Below are 18,972 nucleotides of genomic sequence, written 5' to 3'. Positions count from 1 at the left end.
GCGAACTGTTCGACGACAGTGTGGAGACTAGATGTTGCCCGGGGCTTCGCTATTGAGATATAATACAGCATATAGCAATCTTGGATAATGTACCTTTCTAAATTGTGAAAGATCTTTTGAAATCGGTTCAGTAGTTTCGGAGATTACCCGCCTCAAACATACAAACTCACAAACGCTTACCTCTTTGTAATAATAGTATAGATTTTCCTAACTTAACCTTACATTTAAACATCTGACGGTTGTAAGCTCGTTAATCTCGAGCCGACATAACTGGTGGAGATTTTCTCGGAGGTATTAAAATAAAAATATTATTCATATGAATTTTTATTTTAATTATTCTGTAATGTCAAAATATCGACGCAGTGGTACAAAAATACCTAGTACCTAAGTTGTTTATACCTCGACCGAGGTCATAGGCTGTTTTGAACCTCTGGACTATGGGTTCATCAACCTTAACAGAATTACATAGTAAAAACAAAGTCGCTTCCCGCTGTCTGTCCCTACGCTTAAATCTGTAATTACGGAACGGCTTTTGATTGGAGTTTTTCTATAGAGTGATTCAAGTGGAAGGTATATATTTAACATGCATAATAATATTGCATATTGCATCCGCGCGAAGCCAGGGCGGGTCGATAGTAATCTTGATGACTTGAGAAAATAACACTACTTCATACCTACTACAAGCAATATTGTTCTTTGTATTACATAAGCATTACAAATTAAAACAATCAATTGCATTCATTCAATATAGAATTGCACAATCGTTCCAAGTTTTATCACTGACTTTATTTATCCTGCTTAGGTGTATATAAAGGTGTATATATCGGTGCCAGTGTCATCAAGCAAGTCTTGTCAGTTAAGATCTTAAAGCCCAACAAGGAGCGCGTACTCAAACGCGTTCTAAAAAATCGTAGATTTCTTTTGTTTATTCGTGAAACGGAATGTGGTGAATTTGTGGCCAGTGTTAGTGTTTAGTGTTTTTTTTTAAAGGCATGTATATTTTTTATTTCATTTTAAATAGGTACCTAGATTTGCTTGAGTATACTTTTTAAAAGTTGTAATAGATATTTTTTTACAATTTGAGTAAATTACTTACCTATTAAGTGTATATGGTGTAACTTAACTCATTATATAGGTACAATTTATTAGATATTTTTGAATATAATTATGTGATTATGGAAGTATTTTTGATTGGAAACGTACACAGGAACATTTAATATGTTGAATAACTTAGCCCAAAAATGTAACAAACGATTATATTACATTTGGCCGGTCGTACATTAAGTACCTACGTTTCACCTTCGTCTGACATTTTTAAAACAAATAAAGCTTTATAGGTTTGTTCACGAACATAAAAAGAATATCTCTGCCGTGGTATAACTAAAATGCCGTTATCTGACATCAGGGCGATTTTTAATTTTGGTTTGCTAGAAAATGAGAAAAAAAAACTCTTTCGATCTGTATTTGCGATTTTTCGATAGCTTGATTAGTTTTGGAAATAACAATTGTAATATTGCCGTTATGTACACATATTTTGCTTGTCAAATAGGCTAAAATGCCTTTAAGTAACTTTGCGAGTCTATACAGCCGCTAAGGTTGGATAACTCATACCTTTGTTAAAAAAAATATCATAAGGTTGCTTGTCAGTATTGCCGTTAACTGCATTTTTTGCACTATAAAGGGGTAAAAATACTTTAACTGTGTTATTGTTATTTTATTTCTAATAGAGCAGTATTATATTGTTAAGTTAAAACGTCGTTAATTGAAAAAGCTAGACTTAAATGTGATTAACGTCGTATAACGGCTTTATAGCTTACTACTAATGTTTTGACTTTTCGTATGTTACAAGCCAATAGCGGCTTCTCGAAAATATTCAAACAACGTGTTGTCCGCCACTGTTAGACTGCAGTGTCGTTATCTCACAGTGATACACTAAAATGTCGTTAACGTCTCTCGCGCGCGGTACCATCGGAGAGGTCGGAGGTCGAATTAGTGAGTCGCAAGCGCTTGCTCCGGGTCTGTTCCCGCCAATTTCGCAACGATGACGCTTTAGGTGAGTAGTTTTTTAGCTAGGTGTTTAATAATATTATATATTCATAAAATACCTGCCATGCATGTACTTTTAATTCAAATAGTTTAATTCATATCGTTCTATTATGATGTTACGGAGAGGCTATGATGGAAAAAACTAAAAAATACTCTCGAGGTCTACATGTGACATAGGACAACTAGTAAAAAATATTATTTTTGTGTTTTATAATACACATACATATATACACATATTTATTTACATATATACATAGTATTTATTTTATTGTTACAGAATTTCGTCTGTTTCCATGAGAAGTAAATGTATTTTAGAGATGGCAAAGAAAAAAATTGAGATTACTTATAATGAGCTTTCATCACTTCAAAACTTACCCCATATTCTCAGTCCTTAACTCATTCCTCCACTCCATTTTGCAATAACATACCTCAAACTAACATCCAATCAAATCGCCATGAAATTTGCTAACCACGCCCATTTAAGGTACAATAACGAACTGTCAGCTCGAGGAATAACAAAGATATTTGATCTGACGACCAAAAATAGAAACTTTCTGAAGTTATTTTGAAGATTTTTGAAGATTCAACAGCAGCGACGCCCTCTCGGGCTGGATAAGTTTGCTTCCTTCAGTTCACATGGAATCTAAAAATTATATAGAAAATTAAAAATGGCATTTGTAGCTATTCGGTTTCGGGAATTAAGCAGTTTTGAAGATTGCACAATAAACTTATCCTGTCAAATGACAATAACATTAGTTTGCTATAATCTGGGAGCTTGTGACCTTGTGTGATTAGTGTTAGCGACATGTAGGCTGCCGTAAAGCGTTCCTCTTGTAGTCAAATACGATTAAAATATTGTATTCTTGATAGATGTTCGATCGATAGTCACCGCGGAATATCTTTTTGATGTAAACTTGTTAATAGAAGATGTGACTGATGACGCTAAAAAAGGGTCTAGTGTATAAGTATATTTTAGCATCGCATAATGTTTGGCATGTTGATCTTAAGGAACTTATATACGTAGTGTATATATCGCATAATATGACTGTCAACATTTTGGGACTGATGGCGGTCAAATGGTACTTTTTACAATCAAACGCATATTTTGATGTCAGTATGTAATATCATTCTTAAGTTTCAATATGGCCATCCGTTATAATTAATATTTTTTTTAAATAAAAATCTAAAGTTAGCTTTCGTCAGTCCAGAGTGATGTTCGATCAAGGGCCGGACTATGAGGAAGATTCACGGGGCGTTGCGCGTCGCGTCGAGCGTGTCCGAACAACGCATTAGTCCGACCAATCAACGCTTTAGACCCGCCCAATGAGTGAGGTTATGTCAAACTCAAGTCGAGTAAGAATTAGTAAGCCAAATTATCAAATGATCTCACGAAGAACTTTAATATTAACCAACAACATAGAGTCTCACCGATACCTGCAGCTGTAAAAAGACTACACCCGACTACAAGGCCTCCGCAAGCGTAAAAATACTGTTGATGGCAATTATTGTTCCGAAGTACCTACCTGAGATTTCTACATGATAATAAAAAATATGGTTGTTGTATGGTTTTAGTAATTGGTACTTAGCATGTTTCTGTTTAGCCGCATTGTCCGCTGCTGACCCCGCCTCACGAACCAAATCTCTGATATGAGAAGCGGCAAACGTACTTACACACGTTGCGTCCCAAGGCAAACATCGTTCCTTTTGCCAGAGAACCAAAATCAAGCCATCGGGACGCTTGCCATCCGTGCGACTTAGTCCAGGTGGTTCCAGAACGCAAGGAATATTTGCACTTACCATAACTCTGCGAATTATATCATTAAGCGCATGATGTCTGGGAAATCTACCAGCACTGATGAATGATTGATTTTGGAAATGATTCCTTCCTCAAAAAAAAAAAAATACGGATTGTAATGACCGCACAGCCGCAGCGGTCGAAACGCTCTGCGAACCACCCCCAAACGAAATAAATATTAGACACCCCTTTACAACAGCGGAATTTGGAATGATAAAACAATTGTTTTCAAACCTGTATTTTGATAACTTTAAATTCAATTTGATCAATACTATCTTCCAATATTTTTTATACTGTGGCACTTAAATGCCGTTAAATTAGAAGGTAATTAGTTTAACTGCGTTTAAGCGTAATATTGAACCGAATTTAATCTTCAAATTAAAATATATTCATAGTTTAGCAGACTTGAAAGCAGTTAAATGCCGTTAATCACACAAAAGCCTAACATGAATTAGTATCACAAGTATAGTTTTATGTAACTAAAACAACGTTATGGGATATAACGACATTTAAGTTACCATGAAGTCATGAGTTTTTTAGCATTTTAATAAATATATTTTTTAAATGAAATAGTAACGCTAAAAAGCCGTTACTCTTTACGAAGCGGCATTTTAGTCGATGACTCATAAGATTTTGGTATCATAGATAATATACTAAAACGCAAAAAACGTTTTATTGTTATAAAAAAAAATGTGTTTCTAAAATAATAGGTTAGTCATTAGATAGTAATTTACTTGATCTATGTTTTGGTACCTTCAAGTTTTAAATAAGTGTTGTCATTTATGAATGACATCGATTTAAATTTTTACCGCGCTTTTCGACGTTTTACTCGAAACAAGGCTTTGGCAAATAACGGCGTTTTAGTTATACCAGGGCAGATCTATAAATTAACAACATAATTTTAAATTTAATTTTTTAATGTAGGTACCTATCTGTCTGCTTTTTTCTTTTTGACATTGCGTCGCAGATAAAATATAATTATCACATTGCTCGTGCTTAATACTTCCTTTTACTTATAATCGAGATGAATGGCGTAAAATTCAAAATTCTTTATTCAATTTAGGATCGTGTTCGTGATGAACATTATTTAGGTACGTCAAAAAAAAAACACTTAAACTAAGTCTACCGCCGGCTTCCAAAGCGCAGGTGAAGAAGAAGCGGCGCAACAAACTTCACCGCGGCCTTTTCTCAAAAAGACGTCAATTAAAAAATGAAAATATACATAAAAATGTAAAAACTAAGAACGCGAATTTACATCATTTAAAATATCAAAATTAGGCCCGGCCTATTCGCAGTTGTGGCAAAAAGATGGCTGTCATTGACCATTATGGCGACCTTGACCCCAAGACACTCCACGCGGTCTCGATTATAATTGATTTTTTGTAATGACAGACAGTAAGTAGGTACCTAATGTTTTATTTCCTGAGTTGTATATTAGAGCGAGAACTACACGCTACGAACTACAGAAAATAGTAAGTAGATTTAGTAAAGCCTTACAGATGGATATAAAATCTTTTGCTACAGACAAAACATCGAAATATATAGTACTTAGGTATACTTATATACGAATGAAACTATCTTTATTCTTTTATCTTTAGGTAAATTAAATAAGTAGATCATATACTTGGTTACTTATGTAACTAATTACGTAGATTTATTTATAATCTAATCAATTTTTTGAATGAACTAGCTGCTCCGCGGGCTTTCACGCTCCCGTGAGAATTTCGTGATAAAAAGTACCCTATGTGTTATTCCAGGTTATATTCCAACCACGCGTGTGGCAAATTTCATAACTAATTAACAAATTAATTTAAGTATTGTCTAGTCCAACATCGAACATCGATTTAATCGGAAATAAAATTTTCAATTCAAAATAAAAATCGCTTCGGCAATCTACGTCGAATCCGTCAAAGTTTGGCGAACTGTCGATAGTGTTAGCTGACATAAGATAGGTAGGTAGTTGAGGATAAATAACTTAAGTAATTATATTATGATATGTGTTCTAACTATCACATCACTTAACGTGTTTGTCGTTTGGTAGTTCGCAGGAGATTCGTCCCATGAATTTATTCGACTAATTATAACGAAATAACGCTTAAAAACATTCAATAGATCGCCCAACTGGTCGATTCGTTCTCCGCCCACACATCCCATAAGAGCAATTATTTTTCTGGGATGAAAGGTACCCTATGTCCTTCTCCGTACTTCTATTATGTAATATTTTGTAATATGTATGTAAAATTTCAAGATAATCGGTAATTGACGTACATAGGTCCTACCTAGGTATTTTCCACAGATATATACAACAATACAATGGGTATACTATACATACATATGGTTAATATATATCTATTTTCATAAAATGTGTTTTCATAAAATCAGAAACAATGCTAGGCAGTTGACATTTTTTTTTTGTTTTGATGACTACTATTAGAGTTAGATTACTGTGTAAATTCACAATTAACTTACATAAAAATATATGAGAAACGAGATGACCAGTTCCCTCTGGCAGCACCTGTTCACGAGTTGACGCATGGGTCAGCTATCGCGTAGCTCAATCTTAACAGAGGGAACCTTACGACCCGGCCCACGACGACGGCCACCACCAGATTGACCATTTGAGTGAGCATGACACACTCGATTCCCATGACTTCATAATTACAATTCTTATTCGTCGAAATAGAAGTATAATTCAGACACTTGAAGATCACAAATCACGTACATGTTTTACAAATAACATTTAAATGTCACAATATATGAATTATTATATTAAAAATAAAAATTATAAAAAAAAATGAAATAAAAAACAGTAAAATAAAAATTAGGAGATCATGTGTAGAGTGGCAAAGTTGTCGGGAGGATTAGTGGCGTTTTTATCAGTCAAATAGGCGATAATTGTGTAAAATACACTTTATCCATTAAATTTTTCTTAAAATAAGTTTAATTTTTTTTCATTGGCAGATTAATAGCCTCTGCAGGGAGTTTATTGAATAATTTTACACTTTGACCCGCGAAAGACCGCCGAACCTTTTTATTTGTAAAGACAAATGCTATCAAAGTTATTACAAAATTAAAATCACACATTTTCGGATTCGTCCAAACGCTCCATAAATCACACGAACATGATAATGTGAATGTGACGTCACAACATGTTAAATGTTCGCAAACAAAGATATTTCAAATGTTTATTCGACAGCTACATTAAAATATTAATTTATAGTGATAACTTCTTATAAACTTTTTTAGTTTTTTTAAGATGGTTTTATAATGTCATATTTAGGTTAAAAAATGTTTGTATATATAAGTATATGTGGTTAAAATAGAATTTCCAACCAGTTTAAAATCTTCGTAGGTATAATGATCCAGCTGCATAGTTACAGTCTACGAATTATCATTAATGATCCTAACTACCTAAATAAATTTTATTGAATCACGTTTACTCACAAATATATCTGTAGATAGGTAAGTTAGTAGGTACCTTAGGTAGATATGATATCTTACATATATATTTTATCTAAACATATATTTCACAGACAGAACATCGCTGTACGAGCTATATGATATATGATATTTGTAATCTATATATAAACTAGGGATCCGTCCGGCTTTGCTCGAGTAAAACCATAAATTATACAGACTTACACGTTAACCTTCCTCAGGAATCAACTCTCTATTAAAAAAAACATCTCAATCAATGACGACCTCGGTGGCGCAGTGGTAAGGTTCTTGCCACTGAACCGAGAGGTCCCGGGTTCGATCCCCGGTCGGGTCATGATGGAAAATGATCTTTTTCTGATTGGCCCGGGTCTTGGATGTTTATCGTTGAGTTAGTATCCCATAACACAAGTCTCGAACTTATTTTGGGGCTAGCTCAATCTGTGTGATTTGTTTAAAAAAAAAATCCGTTGCGTAGAGCTACTTTTGAAGATCTAGCTGAGCATACATAGGGAAAGACAGACAGACAGCGGGAAACGACTTTGTTTTATACTACATAGTGATGGTAATAATACTCGATTCCCAAAAACGCATATCATCCATGATGACTCAAGCCGTGCTGGATTGATATCACCAAGGATGATAAGCGTGCCAATGTTCTCACAATTAACGACACCGTAGACTGTCTACTATGCTTAAATAATAATAATATAACAATAGTTATTTATTTTAGGTTAAAACCCATACATTTGTACATTCACATATGTAAAATAAATATAATGTAATTATCTAAATCAAATAAAGTAAAAATAAAGACACAAGGCGTCTTTTCAGTCTTAAAATAAATCATTTTTTGTTAGGTTCCCGATGTGCTGTGATCCAATACCGCATCATCGCGCTTGTCAACTCTTTACAAATTACTCTAAGAATGCTATTACTAGCGTCACGCAATCTGTCCCAGAAGGAAGATATACGTGACCTTATAATAGCAAAGAAATCGGGCATTCTCCCCTCAGCGAACATGCCCGACGCGCTGCAGTAGCGAGGAAGCTTCATAAGGATGCGGTACGCATTATTATACTGCACCCTTATGGTGCTGAAGGAAGACCTCTTATAATTATACCATAACTGGCAAGTGTAGAAGCACTGGCAGTAAGCTCTAAAGAGGGTCTCCTTCACTTCTCCGCTACATCTAGCAAAACGGCGCGCAAAATTCAAATTCAAATTCAAATCATTTATTCAGAAATTAGACTATCACAGGCACTTTTTCTCGTCAATCTTTAAATTTATAGTTATTTCTCACAAGCTAGAAACTACTGGCATTTCGGAACGACCACTGCTGAGAAGAAATGCCGAAAGAAACTCATTTGAACAGTGTTGGTCCCTATCATGCCAGATCGGCTTACCATTATTGTTTCTTACAATGTTTTTTTTTTTCTTTCTAATAATATATAAAAGTACATAATGTACATAGTCAAAAGGTATATCAAAACAGGTTATGATTGTGATCCGAGTGCTGATTATAATATATATATATATCGATGTGAAACACAATTAACTTACATGAAAATATATGAGAAACGAGATGACCAGTTCCCTCTGGCAGCACCCGTTCACGAGTTGACGCATGGGACAGCCATCGCGTAGCTCAACCATAATAGAGGGAGCCTCACGACCCGGCCCACGACGCCACCACCAGATTGACCATTTGAGTGAGCATGACACACTCGATTCCCATGACTTCATAATTACAATTCTTATTTTAATTATGACATGATTAATACATTATATATATCCTGAAACTCCGACGAGAGTAAAACATGGAGCACAGCTAGTTCAGTAATATATATATATATATATTTTTTTTTACTTCATATCAGTCATTCTAAGATATGTAAGTACCTAATTGAACTGAGTTTGAGTTGCGTGCGATGGCAATGAACTTTTATCTTAGATATACCATTATTTGCTACAAAGACACAAATACAAATTGAACAGGACAACCACAAGAGACGGCTTATATGTACATATGAACAAGTGACATCTATGGATATAATATGAAACTGGTTTTGTGGGAGATATTAAAGAAAAATATTAATGGAGTTTAAAAAAATCGGTATTATTTACGATCATTAAGTAAAATTGGGTGATGCAATGCATCACGCAACGTGCAATTATAGTTTTGCTAAATAAGTACATTGAATAATGTATATACTGACATTCTTTGTAAAGGGTTTTTGCATCCGCACCCCAAGGTCCCAGGTTTTTTAAAATTATTTATGGAACACCATATGTGTCCCTATGATTTCAAAAAATCTTTATACTGGTAAGTTACTGACTTTGTAAGGATTGCAAAGTCCGAGAAAGATTTCCTTAAAATTAGAAACCAGAAGACTTTTTAGAATTTTTGTCTGTCTATCTGCCTGTATGTTTGTACGCGTACATCACACAAAAAATAAAAGACATGACACTGTATTTGTCTTAAGTTTTTTTTATCTATATTTCAGCAACCTTCGCCCACAATGAGGTCGCTATTGTTGCTGCTCCCGGCTCTATCTGCGGTCTGCGGGTACAAGATTCTGTGCGTGTTTCCAGTGCCGTCTCACAGCCACAACACCCTCGGGAGGGGCGTCGTGAATGCGCTGTTAAAGGCTGGTCACCAGGTGGGCGAAATTGTATCTGTTGGCGATGGCCACATTCGCTTAAAACCTCAATAGGTTTTGACGTTTTCTTAAAGAAAAAACTATATTGACGTTCAAAATAATCTGTTGGAAAAATAAAGGTTGCAAAAAAACTGCTGCATCGTTTAACTCACGCAATTATATCTCTTGAAATATAATTTGAACCAGCTGACGCTGTCGTCTACAGTATCCTTGCATGTTCCTGTATTAATTTTTTGTTCTGTTGAATGTATGAAGTAGTGAATGAAGAAATGAATGGAGCAGTGAATGAAGTATTGAATTAATAAAGGTGTGAATTAGAGAATGAATAAATGAAGGAATGAATGAAGAAATGATTGAAGAAACGAATGAAGAACTGAATGGAGCAGTGAATGAAGGATTGAATTAATAAAGGTGTGAATTAGAGAATGAATAAATGAAGGAATGAATGAATGATCTTTCTTTATCGGTTTAAACATGCTAGTGAAAATTCGGGTGTAATGTTATATCGCATTAAAAGCGTTCACACTAAAGTTTTTCGATTCAACGAAATATCGCAATAAGAAGACATCGATTTAACAAGACGCCGTGTTATAGAGGAATCGCAGAAAAGTTTTCGAAGTAAGAAATGTCGTTGTAAGGGCTTTACTTGTTCCTATGTTATAATTAATGATGTGTAATATCAAGTCGTATTGTTTACAGGTGACGTGGGTGACGCCTTATCCGTTCAAGAATGAGGACAAGAATCTGACGCTGATCGACTCCGAGACAGCGTCGTATGGAAAACGTGAGTTTTAAGGCGATTGTCCGAATGCTCGAAAATTCACCCGCGTGAAAATGGTCATTTTGTAGAGAGACATCGGGTATTTTTGATGGTTAGGGGATTTTGAAATAAATATAGGTACTTACGTGAATTACTCATTCCTAAAAAAAAAAAAAAAAGAATTGTACAATCATTACGTTTGTCACAAAAACTAGTAAATAAAATAAAAATCTAACTGAACGTTGTCCATGCAATCAGTAGGTACACCATACTACGAAGTATACTTACTAAATCCATGACGAAGTCATTATCAACTAGGATTTCCTACTGCTACGAAATCCAATGAGTTGCCCGGGGGTTGGAGATTGCGCAACGAGTATTTACAAGATTAACTTGAACAGGCGTATTGACATGTGTGGATGCGATTAGACACATAGTGGTAGCATTTCCATTACAAATGGTTAGCTTTTCTAGCTTCTAAGTAGGATCATTGTATAGTTTCATTACTAAACATTAAATGTTATGCTTTGACGTGTAGCCTAATAACTGAATTAAAGTGTTTCTTGTAACGATTTATTTGTTTTAAGTACACGAAAAAATTATTAATTTCACTGCAAAACCTACAAAGAATATAAATTATATCGAATAACATTGGCCTTACAAAACAATTAAACTATATTACCTCCGTCTGTCTTTAGCGTGTTGACTTATTTAAACAGTTAATTTAAACAGACATACAGGTTTTTACTATATATATGTATTGTATTAAGCAGCACCGTTCGTAAATAGGAAATGTCAAATTTAGCTATACAATATTTATGAGGACCATTAAATAAATAAAGTTTAATTTGAATATGTGTGACTTTACAACGGCTTGTAACGTCAAATCTTGTTGAGGATGCTATCGCTGTCTATAAGAGGCTATGTGTCCTTTATTCGCCTCGTACGACATCCATGAAAGGAAATTAAGTTAGTCGTATTGTGAGGGTATAAACACTTCCGTTGTCCATTTACCTATTTTCAATATTGGCGGCCATTTTGTTATCAGTTCACAACATGGCGGACCCGAAACTGGCCAAAGCGGGCCTGTCCTTCGTGAGAGCATTCTCTGGCAACATCACACGAGCCACCATCACCAACAAGATGCTGAGAGATGTACTGATAAACGGACACTTCGACGCTGTGTGTACGGAATGGTTTTTCTCTCCTCTTGACGCCGGGTGAGTGAATACTTTTATTCATCAATCAATCTTTATTACCAGCTGTACTGGGGTATTATGTAATGTGCTGTGCCAGCGGGAATTATAGTTTTAAGAATGCAAGCTGTTGGTTCTCATTGAACATGTTAAAATAAAATAAATAAAATTTCTATCCTTACCACAGTTCCTTACATTCTATATAACAAAATCCCCTGCCGCGTCTGTCTATCTATTCGCGATAAACTAAAAAACTTCTGCACGGATTTTCATGCGGTTTTTACCAATAGATAGTGCGATTCCTGAGGAAATCGACCCAGTCGTTATGCCAAGTTGCGTTCTCTGTGAATTTATTTCAGCTCGTTATTGTACAGTCTAATATAATGTGATGTTTTTTATTGCAGCTTTGCAGCGATCCTCAAGATCCCCTGGATAATGTTGAACAGTGTCTCATACAATTCGATGCTGGAAGAGATGTTGGACGAAGTGCGTTCGGTGTCGACAGTGCCAATGTTTATGAACGACGCGCCCCTGCCTATGAGCTTCAAGGACAGGATCGTCAACACAGCCATGCATTTAATGCTGGTTTTCGGCAACTTGTAAGCATGGGATGTGACTTGTTTACAAGGCTAAACCTCAAAACGCACCGTTTCCACGGACAGATGGCGCTACGGTCGGCTCATAACAGAAGCTGACAAGCCTAGACCGCGCATACAGTGCGTTTACTATTGGAAGCATAAATATAACCTCCGACATGACACACCGTCGGAGCCGTGCGGTTCCCCAGGCGCAACACCTAGCGCTGGCGGGAAGATCTTCCCTTTGTAGTTTTATCAGGTCTTTCCCATTAGATTAAGGGCTAAGCTACAAGAGTCGCACAGATAATTAATTATATATTTGTAAATAGTGTCATCAATGTGTAGTGTGTACACAATAGTGTAAATGTGTAATGTGTAATGTGTGTAATGTGTGTAATGTGTAATCGATGCTTTTTAACGATATTAATAGCTACATGATAAAGAAATGTAGTTACCCCAAAAGAGAAAAATGAGCAATTTAAAAAAATACTGACACCACAGACTGCGGTGTCTTTATTTCAAAATTTGCTGGCAATTACTTAATTATGACGAAACGGAAAACCTATTTTAAAAACTATATAGCTCTGTGCTTATAGGATTACACGTGATTACCTACTTTAAAATAAAAGATTTATAATGTGAATATTCAGAGACGCTTTTAATGACAGGACGGAAAATCAAATCAAAATCAAATCATTTATTCAGAAATTAGGCCTCCACAGGTACGTCATAATCTAAATTAAATGATGTTTACCAAAGCTACAAACTACTAGCATTTCGGAACGACCACTGCTGAGAAGAAATGCCGAAAGAAACTCATTCAAACAGTGTTGGTCCCTATTATGCCAGAAGGGCTTACCATTTTTTATATATAAATTTATGTATAATTTATTAGGAATAGGCGGGAACCCAGAACGGTAACAACGTTGTACTAATATGACATGAGTGTTGCAAGTAATTTAAATAGAAAATTGCGTTCACTATTTAACACTGCTAGGTATATATCGTTTTTAAAATAGTTTTCGTTTTCATAATAATTAAGTAATTCCGTGCAACTATTCTTATTCCTTTTTTACAGTTTAAATTATACAGGGTGATTTCTAATACATTGGTATTATTTTATCTACATGCTCGGTACTGAACAACTTTTCGTATGGAAGCAACCTTGAACTTGCGAAAAAAAAAACAGATGTTCCATACATTTTCCACAAGTAACTATTTAATTTTGTATGGAACAGTTGAGTTTTTTCGCGATTTCGTCGTTACCCCCATACTAAAATGTGTTCGGAATCATGGACTGAGCGTGTAGACATAATATTTTTAAATCACCCTTATATAATTAGGTGTTTGGTAGTATTTTTTCCCCATTTAGACAGACTTATATATTCTTAATTTAATATTTCTTAATATAATATAATAATTCGCAATACATACCTGTAAAAGGTAAGTAAGAATTACTTTAAGATCATTGTGTTAGAAATGAAAGATTAGTGGACTTAGGTAGGTACAACAGCGTTTATTATCGTACAATGAGGAGCCTTGACACTTTACAATCACGGAACATTTATCTTAGCACACACGACTGTTACAAGACGAACGACGACACAGACTGACTTGAGAGCGGGCGCGGGAAGCGGGAACGCGTGATGCTATCCACGGACTATAGCGACTGCGAGCGCCAATCACGATCGAGGACCGCGAACATTACCAAATAAGGCGCGTTATTTGCGCGTGTCCCAGTATAGTAAAAGCATACGCATTGCCGCCAGCCCACAGTATAAATTAATGCAGGGAACGACTTATGTATCGGTAACACATTGTCAGTTGGTTGGCGAATAAATAATATGAATATTTCCTTCAAGCATGCACAGTTTCTCAGTAGAAGCGGACTACAACACCCTCTACGGCCCACTGGCGGCCGCGCGGGGCGTCACCCTCCCCCCATTCTCCGAGATAAAGAACAACATCTCAATACTCCTCGTCAACTCCCACCCTTCGGTCGCGGTGACACCTGTCATGCCAGCGAACGTCATACAGATAGCCGGGTATCATATACAGGAGCACGTGCCGCCATTGCCTGAGGTAGGTTCATCATCATCATCATCATCATCGTCATCATCATCATCATCATCATCATCATCATCACCATCATCATCATCATCATCGTCATCATCATCATCATCATCATCATCATCATCACCATCACCATCATTGTCATCATCACCATCATCATCATCTTCATCATCACCATCATCATCATCATCGTCATCATCATCGTCATCATCATCGTCATCATCATCATCATCATCATCGTCATCATCATCACCATCATCATCATCATCGTCATCATCATCACCATCATCATCATCGTCATCATCACCATCATCATCATCGACAACTATCTCTGTCCGGCAATTCTTATCCAGTTGCTGCCAGCAACTTCCTTTAGGTAGAGGAAATTATACAGGGTTATCATAAACCCCGTGCACATACGAAACTGATGAGTACACTTAAGTTAGTGGACAGCCACCACATTTAAGGGTTATATTCCATTGTTTTATATTGTTTAAAATCAAAATCAAATCATTTATTCAGAAATTAGGCCTTCACAGGCACTTTTTCACGTCATATTCTAAATTAAATGATGTTTACCAAAGCTACAAACTACTATCATTTCGGAACGACCACTGCTGAGAAGAAATGCCGAAAGAAACTCATTCAAACAGTGTTGGTCCCTATCATGCCAGAAGGGCTTACCATTTTTTAAATATAAATTTATGTATAATTTTTTATCAGTAATATAACAATAAAGTACATGGTCAAAAGGTATACTGAAACATTATGATTGTGATCAAGTGCTGCAAGGAAAATATATATTTATGGTTATCTCATACATTACATTGTGTTGTGAAAAATTGATTTGAATATGTAGCAGATGAAAATAGAATATAGCGGTCAACATTATAGACACTTCCATTGAGATGCCTTGCCACCCTCTGCCCCCCGCTTCTTCTCCTCGACGCTCACAGCGCTCGCGCCGCGGCGCACGCCAGCCGTTCATCGTACATTTGTTAATTGACCTTTTTGGATTTTTGGGAAGACTTGCGGTTCACTTTGTTGTTGTTTCAGTTTGTTGCGCCGCTTGTTCTTCACCTGCGCTTTGGAAGTCGGCACTAAACTTAATTTAAGTAATTTTTTGACGTCAATAAATGATGTATATCATCCTAAATTGAATAAAGAATTTTGAATTTAATAAATACTACATGTGCAATTCTAGGATTTAAAATCCATCATAGATAGCTCCCCGTGCGTGGTGTACTTCAGCATGGGGTCGGTGATCCAGTCGGCGGAGCTCCCGGCGGAGACGCAGCGCGCGCTGGCGCAGGCGCTGGGCGCGCCGCGCTGCGCCGTGCTCTGGAAGCTGGAGCGCGCGCTGGCGCTGCCTCTGCCGCGCAACGTGCACGTGCGCCCGTGGATGCCGCAGACCAGCATCCTGGGTGAGTGGACGATTGTAGTTAATACTTACATCGTAGATAATAGGTAGATAAGGGAGTAATAGCTAATTATGTAACGGGCAAGCGGTCAGTTGAGGAGAGAGTAAACTAGGGAAAGTTAAAATCAATAGATTTCGACTTAAATCTTTTTTCTTTTTTTCTCTTAATTAAATAAATATATTAGGACAAATCACACAGATTGAGCCAGCCCCATAGTAAGTTCGAGACTTGTGTTATGGGATACTAACTCAACGATACTATATTTTATAACAAATACATATATAGATAAACATCCAAGACCCGGGCCAATCAGAAAAATATCATTTTCCATCGTGACCCGACCGGGGATCGAACCCGGGACCTCTCGGTTCAGTGGCAAGAACCTTACCACTGCGCCACCGAGGTCGTCAATTACCTATTATTCTTTTGTTTTGTTTATTTACTTTACATACATTGGTTCGCTGTGACAAGCGAAACTAAAACCCGTACTTCTTCACCAGGCCACGCTTCGTTGCCATAAAAAACTATATTTTATCAATAATCGCTCAACAAATTGTTTTTTAAGAACAATTTGACGACCTCGGTGGCGCGTGGGTTCGTTCTCCGGTCGCGCCATGATGGAAAATGATCTTTTTCTGATTGGCCCGGGTCTTGGACGTTTATCTATATATGTATTTGTTATAAAATATAGTATCGTTGAGTTAGTATCCCGTAACACAAGTCTCGAACTTACTTCGGGGCCAGCTCAATCTGTGTGATTTATCATAATATATTTATTTATATGTATGTTTGTTACTCTTTCACGCAAAATCTACTGGACGGATTGTTATGAAATTCGGTACCGGGTAGAATATAACCTGGAATAACACATAGGGTACTTGTTATCCCGAAATTTAAGTTGAGTCAGTATCCCACAACCCGTTGTGTTAGTATCCCATAACACAAGTCTCGAACTTACTTTGGTGCTAGCTCAATCTGTGTGTGTTTTATCCTAATATACTCATTGATTTATCGCAATTTCCCCAGCCCACCCCAACGTGAAACTGTTCATAACCCACGGAGGCATGCTCAGTTCGCTGGAAGCTTTACACTACGGCGTCCCGCTGCTGGCGGTGCCGGTGTTCGGCGACCAGCCCGGCAACGCGGCGCGCGCCGCCCGCGCGGGCTACGCCAGGACAGTGCCCTTCTCTCACGACATGGGCCCGCTGCTGGAGAACACTCTCAATGAAATGCTTGCCAATGACACGTAAGTGTTTCTCAGAGTGCGTTACGACCAGTGTCATTACATTAATATTCAAATTTTACCGAAGACAAGAATTACCTTTTGCTAACTGTCTTTAAATAATAATGATAATAATCAACATTTATTTCGGTCCAAAGAAAAATCATGTTATTTTAATCAAAAGCTGCTTTTAGTCAATGGAATTAATATTAAAATCAATTAAAAAATTATTATAAATTATTGAAATAATTAATCTGTACTGTGGATAATTAATCTCTGTGTGTCAATTTCAATTCATTTGTCAATTGTAAATGACAATTTTATGCATCAATCTAGCATGAAATTGACACACACAGATTAATTATCCACAGTACAGATTAATTATTTCAATAATTTATAATATTTTTTTAATTGATTTTAATTGAATTTAATATTCAGTATAATTCCATTGACTATAAACAGCTTTTGATTAAAATAACATGATTTTTTCTTTGGATTTTGGAAATGATTGCTCAAGAAAATTGACAGTGTCATTACACCGCGGCCGCAGCGGTCGAAACGCTCTGCGAACTACGCAAGTAAATTACCCCTCTGTTGATTCTAGATACCTATTTTAATGTACCACAAGGTTTCGTGCCCCATCCTCGCTCGTGACTGTGCATCACAACCACATTGCGGATGCACCACCGTTATAGCGACAAGTCTTAGGAACTTATGAAGGTATAATATATCAGTGCCAACATAGTTCGGTTCTATACTGAAGGGCTACCACGAAACATACAAATAACTAGCACATTACTAACGTTTACATGCTAATATGCGTGTAAAAAAAAGTGTATGGACGCAATGTCGCCGACATTCCATTTGTTCTACTCTCTTCAGTTAAGCTTCATTAGAACAAGTGGGAACAAGCCAATGGAGATTGGTTCAAAATTTGCCAATATTGGTGGCCAACATACCAACATAGATTTCGGTTTAGTAATCAAAAGGTACTCCTGCCCAACAATTAATAATAATATTGTTTTCAGATACTACAAGCGAGCCAAGTACCTTTCGAAGCTGTTCCGTAACCGCGCGGTCCCGGCTTCGAAGTTGATCTCTCACTACATTGAGATTGCCATTGAAAGCAAAGGTAATTAAATTAAAAATAAAACATAATACATTTATAAATAAATAAATAAATATATTAGGACAAATCACACAGATTGAGCTAGCCCCAAAGTAAGTTCGAGACTTGTGTTATGGGATACTAACTCAACGATACTATATTTTATAACAAATACATATATAGATAAACATCCAAGACCCGGGCCAATCAGAAAAAGATCATTTTCCATCATGACCCGACCGGGGTTCGAGAACCCGGGTCCTCTCGGTTCAGTGGCAAGAACTTTACCACTGCGCCACCGAGGTCGTCATTTATGTATTGGTTTTAGGCACATATTGAGCTATTTTGACATTATACGCCTTTGATATTTTACGTCTAGCATTTGGCAAGGTTTTATATTTTGTTTTTAATATTTTTATAGGGGCCTACCACCTCCGATCGCCAGCCAATCTCTACGCGTGGTACGAGAGGTGGATGCTTGACCAAGTGGCTGCAGTCTTAGCAGTGTTAGCTCTTCTTGTAATAATCGTGAAGAAGCTATTCTCATTCTTCACATCGGGGAAGAAGGAGAAGCGGAAAGAGAAGAGAAATTGAGATTATATTGTTCATACTTTTTATTGTTAATAAAATGTGTTTTTGATGTGATTTTTTTAATGAACGTATGTCTACCATTTT

At 36.5% G+C, this 18,972-nt stretch overlaps 1 protein-coding gene across 1 annotated transcript; it reads left to right on the top strand.

Annotated features, from left to right (window-relative positions):
- Nucleotides 1-841: 841 nt before the first annotated feature.
- Nucleotides 842-18,937, top strand: LOC128681823 (UDP-glucosyltransferase 2-like). Its single transcript, XM_053766031.1, has 10 exons — nt 842-990; nt 9,784-9,939; nt 10,639-10,723; nt 11,748-11,919; nt 12,300-12,494; nt 14,336-14,555; nt 15,751-15,970; nt 16,994-17,213; nt 18,218-18,321; nt 18,719-18,937. Exons 2-10 carry the CDS (start codon nt 9,799-9,801, stop codon nt 18,889-18,891), a joined length of 1,530 nt encoding a protein of 509 aa, XP_053622006.1. The 5' UTR covers nt 842-990; nt 9,784-9,798; the 3' UTR covers nt 18,892-18,937.
- The last annotated feature ends 35 nt before the right edge of the window (nt 18,938-18,972 follow it).

Source organism: Plodia interpunctella, chromosome 28 (assembly GCF_027563975.2).
Source record: "Plodia interpunctella isolate USDA-ARS_2022_Savannah chromosome 28, ilPloInte3.2, whole genome shotgun sequence".
NCBI lineage: Eukaryota > Metazoa > Arthropoda > Insecta > Lepidoptera > Pyralidae > Plodia > Plodia interpunctella.
The sequence above is the reverse complement of the archived record's forward strand: the minus strand, read 5'-3'. Positions and strand labels throughout refer to the sequence as shown.

Excerpts from the sequence above, each read along its gene's own strand:
- LOC128681823 (XM_053766031.1), top strand. The coding sequence starts at position 9,799 with ATGAGGTCGCTATTGTTGCTGCTCCCGGCTCTATCTGCGGTCTGCGGG. Across the intron at positions 9,940-10,638 it reads TGTTAAAGGCTGGTCACCAG|GTGACGTGGGTGACGCCTTA; the intron begins GTGGGCGAAATT and ends TATTGTTTACAG. Across the intron at positions 12,495-14,335 it reads ATGCTGGTTTTCGGCAACTT|CATGCACAGTTTCTCAGTAG; the intron begins GTAAGCATGGGA and ends ATTTCCTTCAAG.